This window comes from Mya arenaria, chromosome 4 (genome assembly GCF_026914265.1).
Source record: "Mya arenaria isolate MELC-2E11 chromosome 4, ASM2691426v1".
Lineage (NCBI taxonomy): Eukaryota > Metazoa > Mollusca > Bivalvia > Myida > Myidae > Mya > Mya arenaria.
In genome coordinates this window covers 59,052,551-59,078,077 of record NC_069125.1, presented here as the reverse complement: position 1 = coordinate 59,078,077, position 25,527 = coordinate 59,052,551, and the positions used below count along the sequence as shown (strand labels likewise).

General features: G+C 37.0%; 1 protein-coding gene across 1 annotated transcript; it reads left to right on the top strand.

The window, feature by feature from the left end:
- The first annotated feature begins 761 nt into the window (after positions 1 to 761).
- LOC128230940 (uncharacterized) lies at positions 762 to 10,609 on the top strand. The gene is made up of 14 exons (XM_052943370.1): positions 762 to 905; positions 2,650 to 3,050; positions 3,799 to 3,925; positions 5,796 to 5,908; positions 6,056 to 6,194; positions 6,308 to 6,355; positions 6,525 to 6,742; positions 6,989 to 7,078; positions 8,119 to 8,328; positions 8,453 to 8,585; positions 8,842 to 9,015; positions 9,260 to 9,391; positions 9,635 to 9,752; positions 10,369 to 10,609. Exons 2-14 carry the CDS (start codon positions 2,700 to 2,702, stop codon positions 10,607 to 10,609), a joined length of 2,094 nt encoding a protein of 697 aa, XP_052799330.1. The 5' UTR covers positions 762 to 905; positions 2,650 to 2,699.
- Positions 10,610 to 25,527: the final 14,918 nt, after the last annotated feature.

Genomic DNA, 25,527 nt, shown 5'->3' with positions numbered 1-25,527 from the left:
GTGTCACTATAAGTATGTTTGAATATATGCTATTACTTCTAAGATTGAATGAAAAGTGTCATGGTTTATTATGAATTCTTTATCAAAATGATACTTCGACTTTTTTTTAAAAAATGGGTCATATATTATATAATATTTAATATAATTTTTAAAAATATACTGAATATATATGAGAATTTTTTTTCGGTCTGCTATGTTTCTTTATAGATCGAGTAATGTAACAAAAACAAAGTTAAAGGGTTCAGTAAGAAAAATCGACACTATGTGGTTATGACACCGACAATTTTAGCCTTATTTCGGCTTTTAAAGGGCGAAAGCCGGTCTGAATGATCCCCCTAGATATCATACAATCATTGGAGGTTAAGTTTTGCATTGACAAATTTTGCCAACAGAAACATTTTCTATATCTCATTTCTGAGATGCGAGGCAGACTAGCCAGCATTAAATGTCACAGAAAATAATCGAATTTTCAAACAATAAGCGGGGAATATATACTAGTGCCAGGAAATTGGTTGCCAAAGAGTGGTTTGAATATTTCATGAGACATGTAATGTGATATTAGGTTGGTTTTTAATTTTGTTCTGTTAATTATATGCATTTATTCAGCACTTCTTTTACGTTACACTTTGCTTTAATTTCGCAATGTTTGTGCAAAGCCCTGGAGATGAGCTCATAATGGAACAATTAAAAAAATTAAATTCAATTGTTGGCATCTCTATGTTTATTTCAATGTAACCTTGGTGAAATTGCAGAAGGTTTCATTGTAGCTTCGACTAGGCGGCACGGTGACATAGACGTCAAATAACTTCGTAGAACAAACATCGTTTTTTCGCAACAAGTAACACTATGGGAAATTTGTACTGGCAAATTTAGTGCGGATCACAACCAAGATGTAGGCGATACAGGTACGTCAGCTAATTACAAGACGAATGTTTATGCAAGGCATCAAAGACGCGGCCGAATGGCTTTTATTGTAATATTATTATATTGGTTGAAAAGCAGTAGCCGGCAATTGTTATTTCTCCTTTCATTTATGTTTTTTCATGGTAATTGTAAGTGTTATTTAGTAATATGTGTAATTTTGCCTCGAGTGTTTACAACAATTCAACATAATCATGTAACATTTGTGACTGTTGTTTCTAAAATACAAACCTGTCATGAAATCCGCAATTTCTCACGTATGGAATGGTCAAGTGAGATTGCCTGCGCCTGCGTAATAGCAATACATTATTGGTGCGGAGAATCTTTTTCACAACTTATTAATCGTAGTAAAGTTCCCGGCAATCTCCGCCATGCGTAACACCGGAAACGACTATCTAGTGATCTCGACTGGTGCCTTGCGTTATCACCGTGTCGGCCCAGTCATCATTACGGCAAGGCGCCAATAACACAAACTATTTAAGTCAACTCTAAATCTCAATCTCATGTCAATTAACCACTTGAAAGCATAGTATGATTGAAAATCGTGCATATTATACCTTGTTAAAAAGTACCTTCTCAAAGAATGTGTTGATAAAAAGAGTTTGTCAATATTTCAAAGAAAACTAATTCTAGAGCAAAAATATACTTGAGTAATTAATAAAAAAAAAACAAGGAATTGTACTCAAATACATTTTTGCCTTTAGAATATTTTTCATGACCAACGGCCTTAATTAACATATTCTATGATATAATTCACTTTAAATGTGTAAAAACATAGAAAGCGTTTAATGACTTTTGATGCTATGTTGTATGATGAGTTCAGAGTGAGACTGGGATTTGACTTAAGTTTTTTCGTGATATTGGGGCCTGGCTTTTTTCTTTTATTTGACTGAAGTCACACCGACTTCCTGAGAAATGAACATTGGTCAGTATAATATGAAAATAAAAGTCCAGGCCAATTGAAAATTGCAAACATGTTCCCCTATAGACGCGGCTGGCCGCGTCCAGTAAGGATATCTTGAATGGTCTAATAAACTGGAATATGGCGGAAAATAATACTATGGAGATCATTCTCGGCTTTACCTTGAAATATAACTGAACTGATACCAAATACTTAAAATGTTAATACCTCACATGTCATTTCGAATAAAACAATATCCGCACACTATGCTTCGTTGTGTACCGTGTGCGATTTGGCTATGGAAATCTCGCAATCAAGAATAACGAAACATACTCATGTTTTTCTGTGGAAAATGGATTCTGGCGAAAGCTCAATTTGAACTCCGTCCGCCTTGTCACAACAAATTTTATAATCGCCATTAAGATCACTCGCCAGTGATGACAGCTGACAATACATGGTTATTGTAGTGTACTTAAATGTAAAATGTGATTTCATTGGAAGAAGAGTTGTCTCACCTACCTCATTCATATTCATAAAAACGAGATTTTGTCAGTCAATTTCCTCACGGTATGTATGAGGTGTAATGGAAAAAAGTACCGTGTTTGCCGACGATGTACTATGGCACGCTGGTGGATTGATCTTCTCGCTGGATTGTGACGGTAGGACACGGTGAAATTTAGAAAACGTAGTTTTGGTTTTCTTTTGGTGTTCTGGTCTTTTATAGTTACAATTGGGCATTGAAACAGACACTATTATTTGAATTGTTTAATAAAATAAGATAATTCAGGAAGCATTTTCATTTTGTTTTCTTTTTTTGCAAACTAAAGGTCGATAGATCAGCGAAAAAAAATCAACTGGCTGAACACAGAGAACGACAATGGCGACACAAGGATCCAATCACGTGACAGCTGCAACTGTATTGTTATTCTTCTATCTGAAATTGATTCTGCAAATCGATGGATGGCAAAGACTCGTTTTTCCTGACCCGTTAATGGAGCATAACGGCTTCTGTCTCCAAGGCCTGGTTTTTCATACGCTTAAAACGAACGATATTCAAGTATGTGGGATGGGTTGTCTTAAACAGAGCAAGTGCAAGTCCATAAATTATGACAAAGGGGGTAAAAGATGTGAACTTAATAAAGAAGACCAAGACGTTAGAACAAGTTCCTGTTTTAGACAGATAGATGGTTGCTCCTACTTTTCTCGGAAGGAATTGGAAGCAATGGAGGTACGTGTATGTGTGAAAGAGGGGTGTTCATACTTTTTTCTTAACAAATTTGAACATAATTATGAAGGTAAGTGCGCATGTAAAACAATGGTCATAGAGGGATGACACTACATTCTGCGAACGTGTTGCAGCTAATAGCGAATAAATAAATGCGGTCGACTATTGTGCATACTGTAAGGTGCAATAGAAGGGTTTTCGTATTTCTTGAGGAATGAATTTGAACCAATGAAGGTAAGAAGGTATACATGTTTAAACAGTTTGAGGGCGGTTTTTGCCTACTTTCTGTGAACGTAGTGGAACTGATGGCGATATGTGCTGATGAGTATTGCACATGATAGTGATTCAAATCATGGTTATACCGTATCACACCATTGGCTACTTCCCATCTAGCTGTAACGTTTAACCATTTTTTTAAATGAAACTTAACCTTTTAAATTAATCATGAGAGAGTTCCTTTAACAGCGTCGAATCAGATTTAACTAATTAAGGTAAGTGCGCGTGGGTACTATTAGTAGGACATTAAAGCCGGAGGTCATCTTCCTTTCTACATGTTATCGGGCGGACATTATTAATTATTCTTCCGACTTTTTCTAATAATTATAATTATATGTGTGTTTTATCTATTCTATTTTCATCAAAAGATATGATAAACAATGTTTATAATATTTACACATGTGTGGTTCTGGTTTCCCGACGTACCCTATTTTCTATACCCGACCCTATTTTTAAAGACATGTATTCGTTACAGATGTTTCTAGGAAAGTGTAGGCGCCACTCGTGCCCAGACGACACGGTGTGTGTACCAGACGGGGCCACGTCACCAAAACGGTACAGCTGTGGACCGTCTAACAGCGATGAAACAATGCACCGGACAAGTAAGGTTTTTAAATGTTAGCCTGCTCTTAGTTACATAGCAAACGTCAGCACACATAGCGATGGGATTCAACAACGTTATTTCAGAGATGATTTTACGTTCGCATACAATTTGACGTCCTTTTCTGAAAATCAACAATTAACCGTTATTTAATATCCTTTTAAGTCATATACTAAAAATAAAAAATGATCGTTTCAATGTAAGATTGCAATATATTTCTCATAGTGAACAGCAAAAGTAAATATTTAACAACTGGTTACGCCACTCGTGAAATAAACTTGTTCGTGCTCACTCGGTGAAATATATTACGATCTTACACTGAAACAGACAAATATCCTCTATTTCGTTACAAATCCATAAATAAATAATGTATCATGTCGTGCTAATAGCAATTCATCTCATATAGAAATAACTCAGTAATATTCATCAGAGAAATACAAAAGACGAAAGCCTAAATTTCAGTGACATCCCATAACACCCCATAACACTCGCATGCATATAAACCCTCTTGTATGTTCGGCACTCTCTAGAACGTCCAGCGCCCTCTAGTTTACCCTTCAGTACTGTGTCAAGGAAATTAACATTTAAAGTATATGCCCGGCGCCCCTAGTATACCCGGCAAGTCTAGAATGCTCGGCACCCAGTAGTATGCTCGGCACCCTCTAGTATTTTCGGCTCCCTCTTGCAAGCCTGGCACACCACTTTAGTATGCCCGGCACTATCTAGTTTGTCTGGAACCATCTAGTATGCTCGGTATCAATTAGTATGCCCGAGACCCTCTTGGAAGCCCAGCTTCCTTTAATATACCCGGCACTCTCTTGCATGCCCGGCACTATCTAGTTTGTCCGGGACTCTCTTGTATACCCGGCTACCTTTAGTATGACCGGCGACCTCTAGGTTGACTGGCATCCTTTAGTATGACCGGCACTATCTAGTATGTCCGGCACCATCTTGTAAGCCCGGTGCCCTCTTGTAAGCCCGGTGACCTTAAGTGTGCACTGCACCCTTTTGTATGTCCAGCTCCCTCTATAATGCCCGGTACTATTTAGTTTGCCCTGCACCCTCTAGTATGTCCGCATCCTTTTGCATGCCCGGCACCTTAATTTAAGCCCGGTACCCTCTAGTATGCATGTCAACACCTTGTACACCCAGTGGCCTCTGGTTAGCACTGCACCCTCAGGTATGTCCGGCTACCTCTTGTATGCCTGGCACACCACTCTAGTATGCACGGCACTTCTTAGTTTGCCCGTCGCCCTTTAATATGGCCGGCACCCTCGTGTAAGCTCTGCAGCCTCTAGTTTACCCTGCACCCTCTAGTATGCCCTGCACCCTCTAGTACGCCCGGCAACCTCTTGCAAGCCCTGCACCCTCTAGTATGCCCTGCATCCTCTAGTACGCCCGGCACCCTCTAGTATACCCTGCACCCTCTAGTATGCCCTGCACCCTCTAGTACGCCCGGCACCCTCTTGCAAGCCCTGCACCATCTAGTATGACCGGCGTCCTCTAGTATACCCTGCACCCTCTAATATGACCGGAACCCTCTTTGATGTCCGGCACTCTCTAGTACGTCCAGCGCCCTGTAGTATACCCAGCACCCTCAAGTATGCCGGAACCCTCTAGTATGCCTGGTACCATCTATTTTGTCCGGCACCCTTAACGCCCGTTGCCCTCTAGCACACCCGACCCATCTGGTGTGATCGGCAGCCTCTAGTATGCCCGGTGCCATATATAATGCCCTGCGCTGGTGCCCTCTAGTATATCCAATTGTTTTCGAAAGTTTTTAACCTAACAAGCTCAAGCCCAAATTCTAATAGTTGACTTAGCAAAATCCTGCACCACTTCTATCTTGTTATTATTATTTGTTTCCCCAGCCAATGTGGCTGACACGCCCCTCCAGTATATCGGCGCAGGCTACAATCTGCTCACAGGAAACCCGCAAATGGCCACGGATCCCGGAGTATTGCTACATAAACGCGTACTTCAGGTACGTTTTCATAACGATTAGGTAGAAGTGTGATCGTTCATGATTATCGAAGTGAATTGTCCGCGTAGCCGCCGGGATATATGAAGTTGCCTTTTTTCGTTATTGTTTTTGAATTTCTTTAAAATGATAAAAATTATGTTTTACCAGCTGACAGAGTCAGACACCACAGGATTTAAGGAGGCTTCGGTCACACAAAGATCTACTTGCACCAACAGCCAGCAGCACTCTCTTGTCCATGGGTCCACGTCCCTACAGAACGAAATGGAGGCTTTTGTGCAGGCATCGTGTAGGTATTTGTAGGGGTGATAATAGTCATGTTTGCAGTGGTTTGAGATATATCTAAATTGAATGCTGAACATAAAAAAGAAACATAGAATAATATTGTTTTGACTTTTTCAGCATCCCATCCCCCGTTATTAGCTGGATTAAGCTTCGCAGGAAATGCAGGTTAGTGCCAGTAATATAATTAACACATGAGCTGACCCAACCATAAGTGCAATTTTGATAGTATTAAAATAAATCAACAAGTACGCTCATCTTGATTCGATGGCGTTCTATTGTTTGTCTTTATGCGATGACGTTCGATTGTTCTTCTTTTTGCGATTTTATTGTTCAGACTTTATCAAAGCACGAAAGAAGTTGGACGCTGGGGAAGATGTCTACCAGGACCACGTGGTCACGTGCAAGCTCGGAACAGCTCAGTACGACCTTGCAGGCGCTGTATCGAGCTACTACACAGTTTCTCGTGACTTTGCCAAAGCAGTGTGTATCCTGGCAACATTGGGCAGTTCCTACACGTCTCAATATTTAGATTTCCTCGATCAATGGGGAACGGTTAGTCCAATTTCAAAATAATACACATACAAATACTTTAGTCCATTGGTGGCAGGTTCTGTAAAATCATTGTATTGGAGCACAAATCATAAAATGCCCCTTTTTCTTGAATATCTTTTTATCGAATTTAGTTTGTATTTTTATATACTGATGAAATGGCTCGTTTGTTCTGAAATAAGTGAATATTTTAAACGAATTTCAAGACAGATTGTAACATTAGCGCTTCATTATCGTTTTGATTTTCAGAGTGTCGTGACATTGGCAGACTTTGGAACCTGGACAATGGAACGCCACAGATTGTCTGTTCCCGCCTTATTCCAACATGTCTACACATCGGTAACACGGCATTTATTCCAGAGAACTGTATTGTACTTCATAGCATTTTGATTATTTGATTGTATGCCCTCAGCATATAACCCAGGTTTGAAAATGTTTGTCGGTTGATCGGTCGGATGATCTGTCTATCGGTCCTTAAGTAAGTTGTCATTTAAAGGCGCACAATATAGATGTATTAAAAAATATATGTTTGTTTGTTTTAATACATTTTTATGTTTAACTCGTTTGACTTAAATGATTAAAACTAAAAGAAAATGCATATGATTTAGGTAGATTAAAAAATATGAACCATCATAAATGTTTTTACGCCTTTTTTAATTTGATCATAATTAAAATGATTAGTTTTGATTTTAGGCATGTTTTGTTAGATTATTGTTATTCAGGTCATTAGACCAGAGATCAAATTCACCGCCAATAACCTTAAGAAACGGTTTACCAAAATTACTTGACAAGTAGATGACCCATCATAAACTTATTTATGTCACTAGTTCAAAGGTCAACGCCCCGGTCAATATTGTTAAAGAATCATCACAAAGTCTCGATGTCACGATTTGGCATTTGACTTAAAATTTTACTGGGAGGTTGAATTTGTTTTTGGGACAGAACGTTACAGTCAATGCCATGGCGGTTGGTGGTTTGTAAACTATACCAAGACAAGTATGGCCTGGGAGTAGGATTTGTTTTTTGTCCAAGGTACGGCCTACGACTTGATCAGTAGATAAAACCTGTATTTGTTCGGGGTAATTAGATGAAAGTTCATGTGTACGATTTCTGTCCTTTGAATCTGTCCGCACAATAACTCGAGAATGATTTGACAATTTTCATCACGGTAGGTTGCCCTTGTGCAGTATATAAGCCCAATTGGTCAAAGGTCAAGGTCATGTTTTATAAGTGTTTTTTTTCTCAAATGCATTCTCTTTAAAACACCAAAATGCTGTCCAACATGATTTGACAAAACAGTGCTTAGTGATGGCGATATGTTTAACAGCATAAATTCATAGATTACATAAATGAATATATGAGCATTATTTTTGTTTCAGAACCCAAACGTACTTGACCATGCCGGTTATTTCAACGGACACGCTTCATCCTGGACCATTAATATGGATAGATACGACCGGAGTTCACTTGTTACACATTCTTTTGGATCTCCAGATAAGCTGACTGTTGGGAAACTGTCACACCCAGATCCCATCAGAATGGAGGTTACTCCAATCTCTGACTTTATGAAGTGGAGCTACTTCCAATCGGTTTGTTGGAAATTTATATCATTCCTATTTACATTGTTGGAATCAGATGTATTTTATTATGAAAAATAATTTTCATTACTAAAAGAGTAGTATTAAAACGAGCCTTGATATTTATTTTCAATAGGTCGTGTGTGAGTTGAAAGCGCGCCACGAGTGTGTGGACACGATGCAGGCCCACGACCTCCAGCTGATTGCCAACAATGTCCGGTCTGTTATGGCTCAATATGCACAACACAAGGGGGTGACCGGAACTATAGGTGCACTGGTTTAATCATAACATTCAATATACGCATCAATACGTTTAGATTCATACACAACCACAATCTCAGCACAGGGATATTTTCCAAAAAGTAATCAATGTGTAAAAATATAGAAGAACTGCGTTGGAATCTGATACAAATAATGATAAGGGGTGTATACATAATACGCCAAGCAATGATTAAAGTATTTTCAAAAAGGTTCATAAAAATGCCTTAAATCCCGTATCACACATTAGCTCGTACATTCTTGCAGATCATACTTTGCAAGCACCTGTGACATGGCCCGTCGGTATGTACGGGTTGATGAAGGCTGCTTCCGGTTGCCCGATGAATGGCTTCCAATGGCTGCAAGGTTGGCGAACATATGACACGGAAGACAACGTCCCTAGTAACAAGTTTACCATTGGAGTTAGTAGCTACTTAAGTGGTAAATATGATCATTGTTTAATTTCATATATTTTAGCATATTACGATTTTAAATAACTAAAACACGTGGAGGTTGGTGTGTATTTTTTATGAACCATTCCACAGAATAGTAAATACGCAGAGTTTTCGTTTGTATTTTAGTTGTAGTTGCTTTCTTTTACGTAAAGCAAATATCACAAGTATCAATATTATTATTATTATTATTATTATTATTATTATTATTATTATTATTATTATTATTGCAGGAAATTTCGAACTTTCCTACATTACAACATATTTCTGTATGAAGAACACCCATTCTGTCACAAGCTACGACATCAACTGGCCAAAAGGTTCCTACTGCATACTGAAGTACGAAAGCTCCTCCTGTCCTTCTGGTGAGCAGTCAGGTTGTTTTGGTGGGCCACTGAATCTGATGGTTTTAAGCAGTTTTGTCCACAGTTGATTACAAGTTATATAATCAAACATTCAGCAAATTATTCTTAATAATTTTAAGGAACAAGGCTATATATGTGATAAAACGACTAAAGTATGAAACGAAGGTAGACCTTCCTAATACAGTTGTAATGAAAGTCTTTGATAACAAAAATAGTGAATGTTAACGACTTGTTACTTTTCAGGGTTCCAAAGCGGTTTTATATACTGGGACGATGAAGACGTGGACAACTTGAATGGTCTAGGCGGAACTCTGCCGGATGGCGTGTACGGCACCGACACTAAGATTTACTATTGCTGCAGGTCAGCTGGCATTATTCTATACACACTGATAGCAATAGTTTATCTTCGTCTTGTTAATTTCCATATCATGATATTGCTACAGTTTTTTCATAATTCGTGTCCTACTGAATTACAATTCATGAGCACCACAATCTAATCATTGGCACCACAACGTTCAGAAAATCGGGCATAGTGCACCAATTATAACAAATACAGTTCTAAAATTTGTAACGAGGCAACCTTTTGTTAATAAAAAAGCCACCCACATGTAAAGAAATTGTTCAAACAACTTTCACGAAAATCCAGATTTTTACGTTATCAACACTAACCTCTAGCAAGTAATGCAAGTTCTAAACGATCAGATTTTAATTTTTTTCAGAACCTTTACATTTATAACACCTCATAGCCAATCCTTTGTGGAACTACATTCTCCATTTTTTTTAATTTACTCGTATAAACCTCTAAAATGAAAAACAAGAAACCATACTCACTGTTTATATCCATATTCCACTCTTTGGCACTATAACGGAAGACGCGTTGGAGCATTTTCAACACATAACAAAATGTTATGGCTCCAATGATTGCCTGTCGTGAATAATCCCATTGTTAAAAGTGCTCTATTTGTTCGACATCCCAGGGACGACGGTTTGACATCGACTGCGATCAGTCTGCCTACGGACTGGCCCTTCATCCTGATGCGCATGTCGACCGCCTGTCAGACCGTGTACGGTATGAGTGTCACGGAGGTGTTTGTGGGCTGGGATGACGAAGATGGAGATAACAGAAGCAACCGCGGCGGTCTGCACCCGTACGACGGCAGCAGCTCAGGAGCCGTGGCCACAAACCACCTGCTGTACTTCTGCTACTATTATAGATGAATGGTCGGATAACACAAATTTTCAGAGTCTACTTTATTGCTTTGTTGTATGTTTTGTTAAATATTCTGCTTATTAACAATTAAAAGTTTAGACCAAACTTATATGTAACATATTCGACGACTGTAGCCCCGCGTCTTCCATTTCCTGCGTCAATTAACCAACGCCACATGATGATACAACAGGTGAAATATACAGAAATAACTATCATTTTAAAACAAAGACATCTTACTTTACACTACGCCTCTATCATCAACACGATGTTGACCTGACTACATAAACTCGTTATTTTCCATGATTTTCCCTTTTGACAGCGTGTGTCGCAGTCAACACATGGTCAACATATTGCAATGCCTTATTTCCTACCTCTACGTTACAAACCCTCGTTTGCCAGCCACTTCAGCCATTGTTTTCACCGTCAATGCATACAAACTTTGGTTGGTTTCCTGAAGATGTCCTCATGCTGATAATCATTTTATAATAAAAGTTCATCGTATTTGATTGATGAACTTCCAGAAGTAACACTTTTAGTTTAATAGTAATGAAACTCGCATTGTAATTGGCCCAGACAAAAAAGCAAACGCCATGTATATGCTGACTTTTACTACTGATACTAGTTAAACAAGTAAGCCTTGATGGAAAAATAGACTGACTGAAATTATATATACTCTATGAAACTTTTTGGTGCAGTCGTCAGAATCGATATACGTGAAATTAATAATCAGAACATTTGAAAATTCATCGATTGTCATTGGCAAACACAAAGATGCAAACACCAATGTATTATAGGAAACATGTTTAAAGAAAAACAATCTGATTCAACCCTGACAACACATTTTCTAACAAATGACAATGAACCATTCTGCTCTATATCAACTGTCATGTCCTCAAAAACTTGTGATAAATGTGAACATTTATCTTTATAAGAACAACAGTATAACCTCAGTGCATCTACATAGTGACCAACAAATCTAAACATATCAATGCAATGCATGTCCGGGTATACGTCATGGTTGTAAGACAAGCAAAACAACCATTGTACATACATGTAAATAATGTGCAGATCAAGCAATTTTCACCAGTGGTTCAGACAACTATTTCCAGAGAAATCCATATTTTAACTCAATGTTGTAAATGTTGTTTTACCTTTTGCCGTAAATACTTGAACATGTAGTTAACGTATGTAATGATTTAGCTATAACAATGTGTAGGTTACTTCTATCATCTCATAAGCTGTTTATTGAAACAGGCCGATGGAATCGTCCAAATTGTAGCCCCGTCAAAATAGGAAGTGTATAACATGCAATAAATTCGAAGACGAATATCACTTTGTGATAGAATGTTATTTATATACTGAACTCCGTAAAAGATACATTCCTAAATATTACTGGTCCAATTCTAGTTTGTTTAAAATGAAACAACTCTTCGAAAGTACTATTATTTCTTAACCCAGAACGTTTTGTACATACAGACTGTAGATAAAAAAATATGAAAAGGTTTGCAAAGATAAAACCCTTTTATTGGTCAGTTTGTTGTTATATTATGCTGCGTTACATTTACATTTTATGTATTGGAAAATTTATTCATTGATTTGTATGTATTGAAGGATGATATTTTTGTCTTTTGAAATGTGTTATGCATAATGTGTAAAAAGTTCACTTTACTCAGATTTCTATGTTGCACTAAGTTGGCACTGTATGTATGTATAGGTATATGAACATCATCACCGTCTATGATGTGGACTTTCACCTATAGAATATCACGTTGTCTGTAATCATGTCCTTCGTTGCGTGTAAAGGCTTTCGCAAAATTTCAAAACAATCCTCACATGCTCAACTTGCTATGTCATTTGTAAATGTCTATTCGTCTGGGTTTTTTTTTTCTCACGGGCCATGTGGCTTATTGCACCTGTATTCAAAATAAACTATCTTCTTCCATATAGTATTCTGTATCGGTCGATAGCTACTCGTAGCCTTGTTTATATCGCTGAGTGTAACACCATCCACAAAATTCAGTTACAAACACACATGGAGTTTACACGACAACCTTATATTTATATTTTGATTAAAATTAGGTTCAAAACCTTATATATTAGAAATATCGCACGTCATTTGAAAGTATACGGACCGGGCAGTAAGCCAACGAATGCCTTGACGTTTCAAGAGCTCACCCGATTAATTTATCCTCAATACAAGATAAACTTCCTCCATCCATGGCACTATCCTAGTATTCTCTATTTACATAGACCGTGTTTCCTTGAGACAAACATTCCGGACCACTTTTTTTAAAATTCCGGACCAGTTCCCTGAAAAATCGTTAGGCACTATGAGACTTCTTGCTTGTAAACTATAAGTGTCCCGATCCAAACTCGAATCTGACCTCATTCTCATAGAAACACTTGCTGGCAAAGACATTAACGATGTAAATGTAGTATTATAGTTATACAAGCAACATGTTGAAGTTGGACGACGCATTGCTTACCAATCATGGCGAACCACGATCCATATGTGCATGTTGTGCTTAATCAAAATGTGTGCGGGCTACATTTCTACCCACTGACTGTAATTTCTTTAATGTCTGGCGCAGTGACTAAGTACAGGTTAGAGTTTATTAAGTAATATCTGCGTGAATAAGTAACCTAAGGCGACCGTGGTTTTTTATTCACGAAGAAATTACTTAGTAGATTCTAACTGACTTAATGTTAACTTAGACCCTCCCAAATTGGACCAGTTTTAATATTTACCCACGCGTCTGTCAAAAAGACCTGTCAATCACTGTAATATTATGTCACGTCATTTAAATCAGCGTGTTGTTATTTGTAGAATTACTCCAGTTCACCATTTTATTATGAATTTTGAGAAAAAGATTTCAGCTTTAACACTTTGTCGATTTAACACCAAAAATCCCATATCAAGATATATATGCGTATGTCGAAAAATGATCACTTATGTGTGTAATAGTTTCAGAAACTCCAGAATTCAGAACACTAATATGTTCTGATACCGCGATGGGGTCTAATAAAGTACCAAAAGTATTCGTTACTCTAGTCGGCGTGTTTATATGACATTATGTAGATTATTAAGAAGCATAGTAAATTTGTGGTTTGAGGGGTTCAGCTGGTCTTCGTTAACATCATCCAGAAGAATACTATTCTCACACAAGTCAGAAGCCTTTTCAATGCAAATATTAACACGGTCCAAAAAATATATTCTAAGATGAAGATTGCGATATAATACGCATATAAGGAAACATTCTTTAAGAGCGCTAAACATTAACAACATTAGAAAAAAAATGCATTTCTTATGAGAAAAATGGTTAAACGTAACCACTATGTTTTCGTTAGAGCTGGTGTCGACAAACAACGGCCCCTTCAAGTAGTTTTTAAAAATAATGTTTCTCTCCATTAAGGTAGCATTTCATGATGTGGACTTTGAACTATTGTATGTATTTTCAAAATTGCACATGACTTATATCATATTTGAAGACATAAATGTTTTTAAAATGATATTTTGCAGGACCTCTTTCTTGGGTGGATGGATTAAGAAATGACCCCAGAGATGCGGCCATGACCGTGTCACATGGATGTTATAGATAGTGACTGTAAAGAAATGATGATAGCAGGAAAATCAAAAAACATTCATTACAAGTACATTCGTATCAATTTCTTTAATTAAAAGAAAGGAATGGAACTATAAAAGAGATGATTTTAACCAAATGAACGCCCTTATTAGAAGCACTGATTGGTCCGTATATGAAAACATAAGGAACAAAGTAACTAATATGATAAAACACGCAAAGGAAATATTTTACAGTAACTTGGAACAATCCAGCTTGAAGCGGAGATCCTTCCCCACCCCCCTTATTCGCCGGACCTAGCACCATGCGGTTTTGCCGAAACTTAAATGTGAACTGAAAGGTAAACGCTTCAATTTTTTTCAGGAAATACAGAGTGAAGCTCAGACACGCCTGTATTCTTACTAGTCAGAGTGGTTCAGTGACATTTACCGGCAGTGGGTAGCGAAACATCGACGTTGTATTGCGGCGAACGGCTCTTACTTTGAGAAGTTATGACGTTGACGTCAGATTCTGACGTTTGAACTGCGGGGGCTATACTGACCTCATGTTAATGAAAAAGCTGTAGTTTCCATTATTAATGTATGTATCAGTTTGAAATTTTATATGTCATTTACAGCTGAAATATATTTTATAGCGAGCTGTCGTTCGTTGAAAAATGTTAAAATAATTGATGTTATTAAGCAATTCCACGAACTTCTGGCTATACCCTCGTATGAAAATACAATTGTGGAGAAGTACCATCTAACCTATCGCAGCTCTTACCAGTGACGGTAAATGATTCTAACCCTTATAATCTACGAAACAGTGAACATCTGGTAACAATTAATAGATTAAGATTAGAAATCTACAGTCGTTCAACAATTCTTTCTGCCATTTCATTGTGGAATATACTCAATTTAGACAGAAGACAGTCGCCTTCACTCTCGTCTTTAAAGCGAAATTTATCACATAGTTTTAAAGGATCTGATATTCCATCTGTATTTGTCTTTGGACAACACTGCTGTTAGACAGAAGACAGTCGCCTTCACTCTCGTCTTTAAAGCGAAATTTATCACATAGTTTTAAAGGATCTGATATTCCATCTGTATTTGTCTTTGGACAACGCCGCTGTTCAGTTTATCACACACGTATAAGAGATAACTGCAGTGATCTTAATTCAGACTTGTTTAATAATCATCTCAGAGACTCTGCGTTATGTGGTCAATGTAATGCTAAAGAATATGCCGAACACTATTTCTTTAACTGGTCACTATAAACAGTCGAAAGACAGGCTTTTTCAGACACTAGATTTGTCATATACGAGTATGTATTGTCACGTGTCAGGGACAGAATGTCTCTTTAATATTGACGCTGCAACTTGTCAAATTACAAGAGACAGGGACGCCAAAGCTACATGTTTCACCTGATTTATATTGAAGTCAATATTAGAATTTAGTATGTATTTTAAATAATAATATATGCATTAAACAACGCTATTTTTCCTGGATCTCCCAGACCGCGTACAGACAGCTAGGCATCTAAGACAAGCGGAGGTTTGGCGTTTGTCTGCCGACCGTGTGTGGAGTAGAATTGACTTCGTAGAGAGTCTAAAATGGCTTCTCTTGAGCTGAGCACAGTAGATGTTACAGAGAGCCAGCAAGCAGAATGCTGAGCACAGTAGATGTTACAGAGAACCAGCAAGCAGAATGCTGAGCACAGTAGATGTAACAGAGAGCCAGAAAGCAGAATGCTGAGCACAGTAGATGTTACAGAGAGCCAGCAAACAGAATGCTGAGCACACTAGATGTTACAGAGAGCCAGCAAGCAGAATGCTACGCATCATGATGGCGGTTTTGTTTGTATTGTAGGACTACGCTTCATACATTTAGAACCTGCTCGAAGAGGTCAGTTATCAACGCATGTTTAGTATAGTATCGTTTAAATTATAATACTTATAAAATTACCATATTGCATGAAGTGCTATTTCGGGTCACTGAGGTAACAGCCGAGGGTATCACTGTTGACGACATTGCCGATGCGGCCTACATGCAGGAACATGCAGGCGATGAAGTGTGCATGCAAATAACAAGAGATGGGGTTAGCTTAGTTAAATAAATTATATTTATCCATTTGAACTTCAATGGGATTTAGAGTTGTACGCATGTTTAATCAGAAGAACGAAATATGCTTATATATTGTTACAGATACCAGCCTTCCATGATCATTCAATAGTGCCAATCGCCAAGTCCACAACCATGGACGTCAGAACCGTTGCTAACGAAACCTCATCTAACAACACTGCAGACAGCAGCATCGATTTTGACATAACAGATCGATATGTTGGAGGGAATTATGGCGTCAGAATGTGATGAAAATTTTGTATCATTGTGGAGTTGATATCACCCATACTTGTTATGTATTTTATAATTCTATATATGTATTTTATGGTTGATTTCATAGTAAATTCCTACGGAAATATTTATTTTTCAAACATCGTATTTCGCTTTCTCTCTGAGTCCATTTTGTCCTTTGAAGAAGTAAACAAGTCTGTTAATATTTTTACAACATCGATGTCATCTACTATATACATTGATATACATGGGTATTATTTATTATTAGTTCATGATATAAATACGAATAATAAGTATAAGAATAATAATAATAAAAGTAGGCCGTAAAGGACCAGGCCGAAATGGTAACTAAGGACTAAGCTGAAAAGGTAGTTGGGTCGAGTTGACCCGGATTCTCTTTAACTGCTATCTATTTACAATCGAAAGGCAGAGACTTTTTCAAACACTAGACATGTACATCCTCTGAACACGAACAAACTACTTTTCGGATCTTCTAATCTCTCATATGATTCTAATATTGTAAAATTTGCGGAAGTTCATTTCTATATAAATTACAGTAATCGTTTCTTTAAAGAAGCACTTTTACTCCCAAATAAAATTTACCACAATTAAAAATATTGTTTTAATATTCCTTTAGGGAGGAATAAATGTCCAAAACAATTGTTCTTATGAAGGATACCGGGTTTAATTTGAAAGAAATGAGCATAAAACACGGTATATCTACCTTAGGATACTATAGCAGATCACAGTGAATCTTTCACCAATCATTTAATATTTTTGCGCTTTCCTGCTATTAAATACACAGTTTCAATCTTATTTTCAGAATTAATATTTTCAGTTTATCAGTCAAAATTTATGTTTGTTATACAAGTGTATGTATTGATTTTGAATAAGAGTGTCACTTTAACACTCCGCAGTAAGCACAAGGAGAACTTTTACTTCCTGGTATCCTTCTCTTTTTCTTTCTTGTTTTATTTCCCTCTCCAATTTTATTTCTTACAAAAAGCTTAAGTTCTACTTTTTCTATTAGTATTTATTGCATTACACGATCTATAAATTAGAAACTACTTCTCGTAGTTATAGAACACATTATTCTAATTCCTATGTATATGAACACTACACAACTGCATTAAATATTACATTTGATTTGATAGTTTATGTGACAACGTTATTATTCTGTTTTTTATGTGACTTTTTGGGAAAGGACCGTAACTGATGTTGAAAAACTCGTGGCCCAATCCCTTAATTTGCATGTCCTTTTTATATGAACTTTGTAACATTGCTGCAAACAGTCTTTTTCACTAAAGAATGTATACTAGGAAATTTATTTAGTGGTATATAAACATTACGTGTTTGTGACCCGGGAGTACCTAAAGCTACCAAAATATATGTTGTATTACCTTTATTTGCATTCCGGCAGTAGAATTGTGACATTTAAAACCGTTTCCAGTATTTGATATTAAAACATGGATTTTAAAATTTTCGGAAGCCCCTTGGGGTTGTCACAGACTAAAGTTCGATCTCGAAGCTTGCCGGAGATGGCCGAGTTGTTACGATTGAGACTAAGGTGTTTTCTTGGATGATTTGACGTTAAAGCGTGGCTTTTACAGCAAATTATTTTGTTTCGATTATCAAGAATATACATTCTGTTAGGACAGTCAACATTAAGTGATTTGGATGGGAAATATGTAAAAAGCAACATTTTTTACGTTTTTGCTAAAACTCGATTTGGAATGTGGGGTGGCTGATTCAAAGGAGTTTTTATTCTGCAATTTTTGGAATAAAACTTCAACTACAACTTTGTTCAGGAAAATATTTACACATGTTTATCATTAAGTTTTATTAAAGTGAAAAAAATATTTTTCTTATCAGGATTGATGGGCACCATCATTGTATCATACACGACTTTACTAGAGTCTTTAGTGTTGTATATAGCCATTTCATTCGCACGCTAAAAGACGGAATGTAGTCGAATTTACCCATAGGTGATGAATGTAAGAAACAGAATGCGTCAGCTGATGTTTGATATGTTGTTCCTTAAAAGGAATTTGAACGAGATTTCTGAAGGCTAAAGTACTGCAAGTGTAAGTAATATAAGCATGATAGTTAACTACGTCTTAGTTTAAATATTTATAAATCTCTTTATGGTACAATGAATTTTAAATCTATTGAGATTTCCAGTTGAACATGCTTGGTTGTTTAGCAATAAAATATTTTTCACCATTTTATGTTTTTCTCTCTAGCGTCAGTACAAGGCTAACATGGCGACACGGACTTGATGATGCTATCTGGAATGATATTTCGAATGTGGATTCTAATGCTGAGTCTGGAGCCATATTACCATATGCAGTTGAATGGCGGAGTGAACATAGAATTGTCACACGACCTTTGTCCGGGTTTGGAGGAGGACGTGCTAGTTGATCGTGCAGACCTAGCCACGTGCGTTCAAAGATGCGCGGTGCGGCCCTGGTGCGCCGTTCTCGCCTTCAATAGGAAGTTCCAGCTGTGCTATACATCCTCAACAAATTTTACACCGAGCTCCTCAAGTGGCCATATTTCCACGGGAATGTGTGTATATGTAAAAAAGGAAGACATAAGTTCGGAGGTATCAATATCTATATAATAAGATTTTGTCACTTTCAGAATGTTATTATATAATATGCATTTGCTGCATTTGGGAGAAACTTTTACAATTTGGTGGCAATTATATCTTTTAACTGACAAACGATAGAAGTAAATATTAAGATTGCAATTTGTATTATCATTACTTCATGACAACTCGAATGTAATAGTTATTTACTATATGACTAGATACCGGTGTATCCTTTGAATTGAATGCTTAAAGAAATACAATAAGGTCAGTGTGTTTAATAGTGCATCATAATGTACATGGTATATTCAGGAGGCAATGACCTGCATCCAGCTGTGTGCCCGTGTTCCTCAAGCTGTATGCGACTTGACCACTTTGAATTGTCATACAGGTCAGGAAACATATCTAAACATTAAGGATTAAAATTCGACATGTTGCATTTTATCGGGGTATGGTATGCAATGGGGCTGTTCAAAATGGGTGGAGTCCGAAGGTACATTAGTTATCAAAACAAATAATGGTTAAAGTAGGACTGAAAAGGTAATTAATTGATTACCCAATAGGTATTGTGTGTAAATAATCCCAGTAATCCAGTCACTTTTCGAAAAACAACACTTTCAAAACGAATGAACACTGCAAAAAATGGCGTCGAACCAAAATGCAGCTGCCGAGTTATGTTGCGGCCCGAATCGAGCTTAATGTAAAACTTTTTCAATAACATCACTCATGACGTCATACAAGCACCCGTTATAGAGGTTATTTTGAACTAACTGTTTTTGCATTTTCGTGACATTTAACAGCATTTTTAAACACAAACGTTTCTTCAACTGTTCCATCCATCATGAAATTATCTACCTTAAAATCAATCAAATAATCGTTGCTTATTTTGTTTTAACTGCTTTACTGCAGATTTCAGTTTTGCATGTTGCCAATAATTGTACTACGATTTCATTAAAAAAATAGTTCCGTAGTAAATATGCCCCGCCCCTTAGTATTATTGCGCCCAATGACAGGACAGAAGTATCGAACAAACGCACGTGATATCGATGGGAAATGCCATTGCACTTTATACAGAAATAAAGTGCAATTGATAAACAACAACCATCGTTAAGGAATGAAGTGTGAATGTAAATAAGTAAAGTACAATATACAATATGTGGGAACGTAGAATGTAGCATGTTATATGTATGTTTTCCGTTTTAAAACTATTTGTCAGTCGTACACATAAAGGCGCTCGTTATTAGCTGCTTGTTACCGATTATTCTTTCTGGAACAGAATGTCCTCGTTTCACACTCGGCAATGCCTTGGTGGCGGGCAACATGGCTGAGGAAGGTTCTAAAGCACGCGTCACGTGTGGTGAAACTCGAATACTCGTTGGGTATGGTTACTCTGTGGTCACGTGCCAGAATGGAGCCTGGAGTAGCATACCTGCATGCCTTGAAAGTATTCTAATTATCGTTTAAGTTTGTTTTTATTTGTTTGATATATATTTGTCGATTTTCTCGACAGTTTATATAAATATCTGTTCTCATTCTGAATTATAATTTGATTAGTGGGAACAGATCCGGACAAGTGGGGTTCATCCGTGAACTCCAGTTCCCCAACAACACAAGACCACACTCTCGCATAACATCGTGCCAACGAGAGTGATTTATATAATGTTTTAATTACTTGTTTCAAAATCGTTGTAAAACATATGTTAAATTTGAACTTAATATGTTAGTTTTCAAAACGATCAACACACTCTTAGCATTGTTATAATATAAAGCTGAACATGATAATGTTCCGTCAGGCAGCTGTGCAGGCTTGAAGCAGTGCAATCCCGGATACGCTGACGGCCATTACTGGCTTAGTCCGGCTGCGCTGGCTGCTCTAGGGTTCGCGTTTACTGTCACAACATGATCCTCGCACCCGCCGAGTATATAACCGGTGAGCTGTACTGAACTGCTTTAGCTTCATATATACATGTACAGTCATATGATTAATGCATTCCTGTTCAAGTTTGCATGAAACAACTGATATATGTATCGGTTGTGGTCAATATAATTGACAGCTCAATGAATCATCAAACTCACATGTATTCTCACTATTCTCTCTCTGTTTTTTTTTTCATACATGCTCTCTTCGTTCATTCTTTCCTTTTCTGCGTTTTTTGTTGCCGAAATAATATTTTTTATATATAAATTCAAACGCATTCTTTGGTAATCTTAAGATTTTATTCCGCATGTTTAAAGAAGTTTTCATGAACAACATAATTATACATGTAATTGAAGTCTAACCTTTTAATTATGCTGCATAAAGTGTGATTTAATTCCAACGGAGAGAAACTTTATCTGCCATGCTGTCGTTTCAATCCGATTCATTATATAATATGTAAATGTTTTAATTGTAATTAATGTGAACGTCGATGATTAATATCATTTTTTCAGTTAACCCGGAAACAAACATGGTTTTGTACGGCGGATCAATTAAGTTACCGGTAGTCAAGGCGAGGTTCCAGAAAATTCGAATAGATTTAGCAGTGAGTAGTATCTTGAGCCTTAATATTCAACATAACCTCGCCCTAAAGACCAGGGCTGAATCCGTGCCTGCTTAAATGGTAATACTTAACGGACTGGGCTGATTTGAAGGTGCCCATTTGTGGTACAGATCAAAACCTGCTCATCTGTGTAAAGCTGCTTGTTTGTACACGTATATGCGTCCGTTGTGATACTAAACTGCAAATTGGCCACCATTCCAGACAATGACGATTGAAGTTACAGACAGAACGTTCGCAGTGATTGACATACCCCAATATGGTAACGTTATCATATACGGGAGGGCACATGCGTGCACTAATAGTTTCGACACGGCCGGCTACTTCAGTATCGACACCGCGGGGACGGGGCAGGTCGTAGACCCGGAGGTAACAGGGCCATAAGACATGTTTAACATAGGACACAGCTGTCCTCACTTTTGCGGTCACAAGGTAAAATTTGAAGAGAAAACATTTTTATTTTTGCAAGAATGTTAAAATCGACATACATGTAGATTATAAGTATCTTCCATGGCCGAGAGTGAAAGATAGGTTCATTCCGACCCGAGCGTATGGTGTTTTGCGGAAACGAGGATTACCGAGTTTCCGCAAAACACCCTGCGCGAGGGTCGGGATGAATCTATCTTACACGAGCGGCTATGGTAGATGCTTTTTCTCCCATCTCAGTTAAACAAAATTAAGTAAAAATGATTTTTTTTTGCTGGAACTCTTTTGTGCTTAGTGAAAATAATTGCGTATGATATGCGATAATTCGTGGTTGTCATGGATATGCGCGCAGTGATTCTGTAGTTTCCATTATTAATGTATGTATCAGTTTGAAATTTTATATGTCATTTACAGCTGAAATATATTTTATAGCGAGCTGTCGTTCGTTGAAAAATGTTAAAATAATTGATGTTATTAAGCAATTCCACGAACTTCTGGCTATACCCTCGTATGAAAATACAATTGTGGAGAAGTACCATCTAACCTATCGCAGCTCTTACCAGTGACGGTAAATGATTCTAACCCTTATAATCTACGAAACAGTGAACATCTGGTAACAATTAATAGATTAAGATTAGAAATCTACAGTCGTTCAACAATTCTTTCCGCCATTTCATTGTGGAATATACTCAATTTAGACAGAAGACAGTCGCCTTCACTCTCGTCTTTAAAGCGAAATTTATCACATAGTTTTAAAGGATCTGATATTCCATCTGTATTTGTCTTTGGACAACACTGCTGTTAGACAGAAGACAGTCGCCTTCACTCTCGTCTTTAAAGCGAAATTTATCACATAGTTTTAAAGGATCTGATATTCCATCTGTATTTGTCTTTGGACAACGCCGCTGTTCAGTTTATCACACACGTATAAGAGATAACTGCAGTGATCTTAATTCAGACTTGTTTAATAATCATCTCAGAGACTCTGCGTTATGTGGTCAATGTAATGCTAAAGAATATGCCGAACACTATTTCTTTAACTGGTCACTATAAACAGTCGAAAGACAGGCTTTTTCAGACACTAGATTTGTCATATACGAGTATGTATTGTCACGTGTCAGGGACAGAATGTCTCTTTAATATTGACGCTGCAACTTGTCAAATTACAAGAGACAGGGACGCCAAAGCTACATGTTTCACCTGATTTATATTGAAGTCAATATTAGAATTTAGTATGTATTTTAAATAATAATATATGCATTAAACAACGCTATTTTTCCTGGATCTCCCAGACCGCGTACAGACAGCTAGGCATCTAAGACAAGCGGAGGTTTGGCGTTTGTCTGCCGACCGTGTGTGGAGTAGAATTGACTTCGTAGAGAGTCTAAAATGGCTTCTCTTGAGCTGAGCACAGTAGATGTTACAGAGAGCCAGCAAGCAGAATGCTGAGCACAGTAGATGTTACAGAGAACCAGCAAGCAGAATGCTGAGCACAGTAGATGTAACAGAGAGCCAGAAAGCAGAATGCTGAGCACAGTAGATGTTACAGAGAGCCAGCAAACAGAATGCTGAGCACACTAGATGTTACAGAGAGCCAGCAAGCAGAATGCTACGCATCATGATGGCGGTTTTGTTTGTATTGTAGGACTACGCTTCATACATTTAGAACCTGCTCGAAGAGGTCAGTTATCAACGCATGTTTAGTATAGTATCGTTTAAATTATAATACTTATAAAATTACCATATTGCATGAAGTGCTATTTCGGGTCACTGAGGTAACAGCCGAGGGTATCACTGTTGACGACATTGCCGATGCGGCCTACATGCAGGAACATGCAGGCGATGAAGTGTGCATGCAAATAACAAGAGATGGGGTTAGCTTAGTTAAATAAATTATATTTATCCATTTGAACTTCAATGGGATTTAGAGTTGTACGCATGTTTAATCAGAAGAACGAAATATGCTTATATATTGTTACAGATACCAGCCTTCCATGATCATTCAATAGTGCCAATCGCCAAGTCCACAACCATGGACGTCAGAACCGTTGCTAACGAAACCTCATCTAACAACACTGCAGACAGCAGCATCGATTTTGACATAACAGATCGATATGTTGGAGGGAATTATGGCGTCAGAATGTGATGAAAATTTTGTATCATTGTGGAGTTGATATCACCCATACTTGTTATGTATTTTATAATTCTATATATGTATTTTATGGTTGATTTCATAGTAAATTCCTACGGAAATATTTATTTTTCAAACATCGTATTTCGCTTTCTCTCTGAGTCGATTTTGTCCTTTGAAGAAGTAAACAAGTCTGTTAATATTTTTACAACATCGATGTCATCTACTATATACATTGATATACATGGGTATTATTTATTATTAGTTCATGATATAAATACGAATAATAAGTATAAGAATAATAATAATAAAAGTAGGCCGTAAAGGACCAGGCCGAAATGGTAACTAAGGACTAAGCTGAAAAGGTAGTTGGGTCGAGTTGACCCGGATTCTCTTTAACTGCTATCTATTTACAATCGAAAGGCAGAGACTTTTTCAAACACTAGACATGTACATCCTCTGAACACGAACAAACTACTTTTCGGATCTTCTAATCTCTCATATGATTCTAATATTGTAAAATTTGCGGAAGTTCATTTCTATATAAATTACAGTAATCGTTTCTTTAAAGAAGCACTTTTACTCCCAAATAAAATTTACCACAATTAAAAATATTGTTTTAATATTCCTTTAGGGAGGAATAAATGTCCAAAACAATTGTTCTTATGAAGGATACCGGGTTTAATTTGAAAGAAATGAGCATAAAACACGGTATATCTACCTTAGGATACTATAGCAGATCACAGTGAATCTTTCACCAATCATTTAATATTTTTGCGCTTTCCTGCTATTAAATACACAGTTTCAATCTTATTTTCAGAATTAATATTTTCAGTTTATCAGTCAAAATTTATGTTTGTTATACAAGTGTATGTATTGATTTTGAATAAGAGTGTCACTTTAACACTCCGCAGTAAGCACAAGGAGAACTTTTACTTCCTGGTATCCTTCTCTTTTTCTTTCTTGTTTTATTTCCCTCTCCAATTTTATTTCTTACAAAAAGCTTAATTTCTACTTTTTCTATTAGTATTTATTGCATTACACGATCTATAAATTAGAAACTACTTCTCGTAGTTATAGAACACATTATTCTAATTCCTATGTATATGAACACTACACAACTGCATTAAATATTACATTTGATTTGATAGTTTATGTGACAACGTTATTATTCTGTTTTTTATGTGACTTTTTGGGAAAGGACCGTAACTGATGTTGAAAAACTCGTGGCCCAATCCCTTAATTTGCATGTCCTTTTTATATGAACTTTGTAACATTGCTGCAAACAGTCTTTTTCACTAAAGAATGTATACTAGGAAATTTATTTAGTG

Coding starts and splice junctions, on each gene's coding strand:
- LOC128230940 (XM_052943370.1), top strand. CDS start 2,700: ATGGCGACACAAGGATCCAATCACGTGACAGCTGCAACTGTATTGTTA. Junction 5,909..6,055: donor TACATAAACGCGTACTTCAG/GTACGTTTTCAT, acceptor ATGTTTTACCAG/CTGACAGAGTCAGACACCAC. Junction 8,329..8,452: donor AGTGGAGCTACTTCCAATCG/GTTTGTTGGAAA, acceptor TATTTTCAATAG/GTCGTGTGTGAGTTGAAAGC.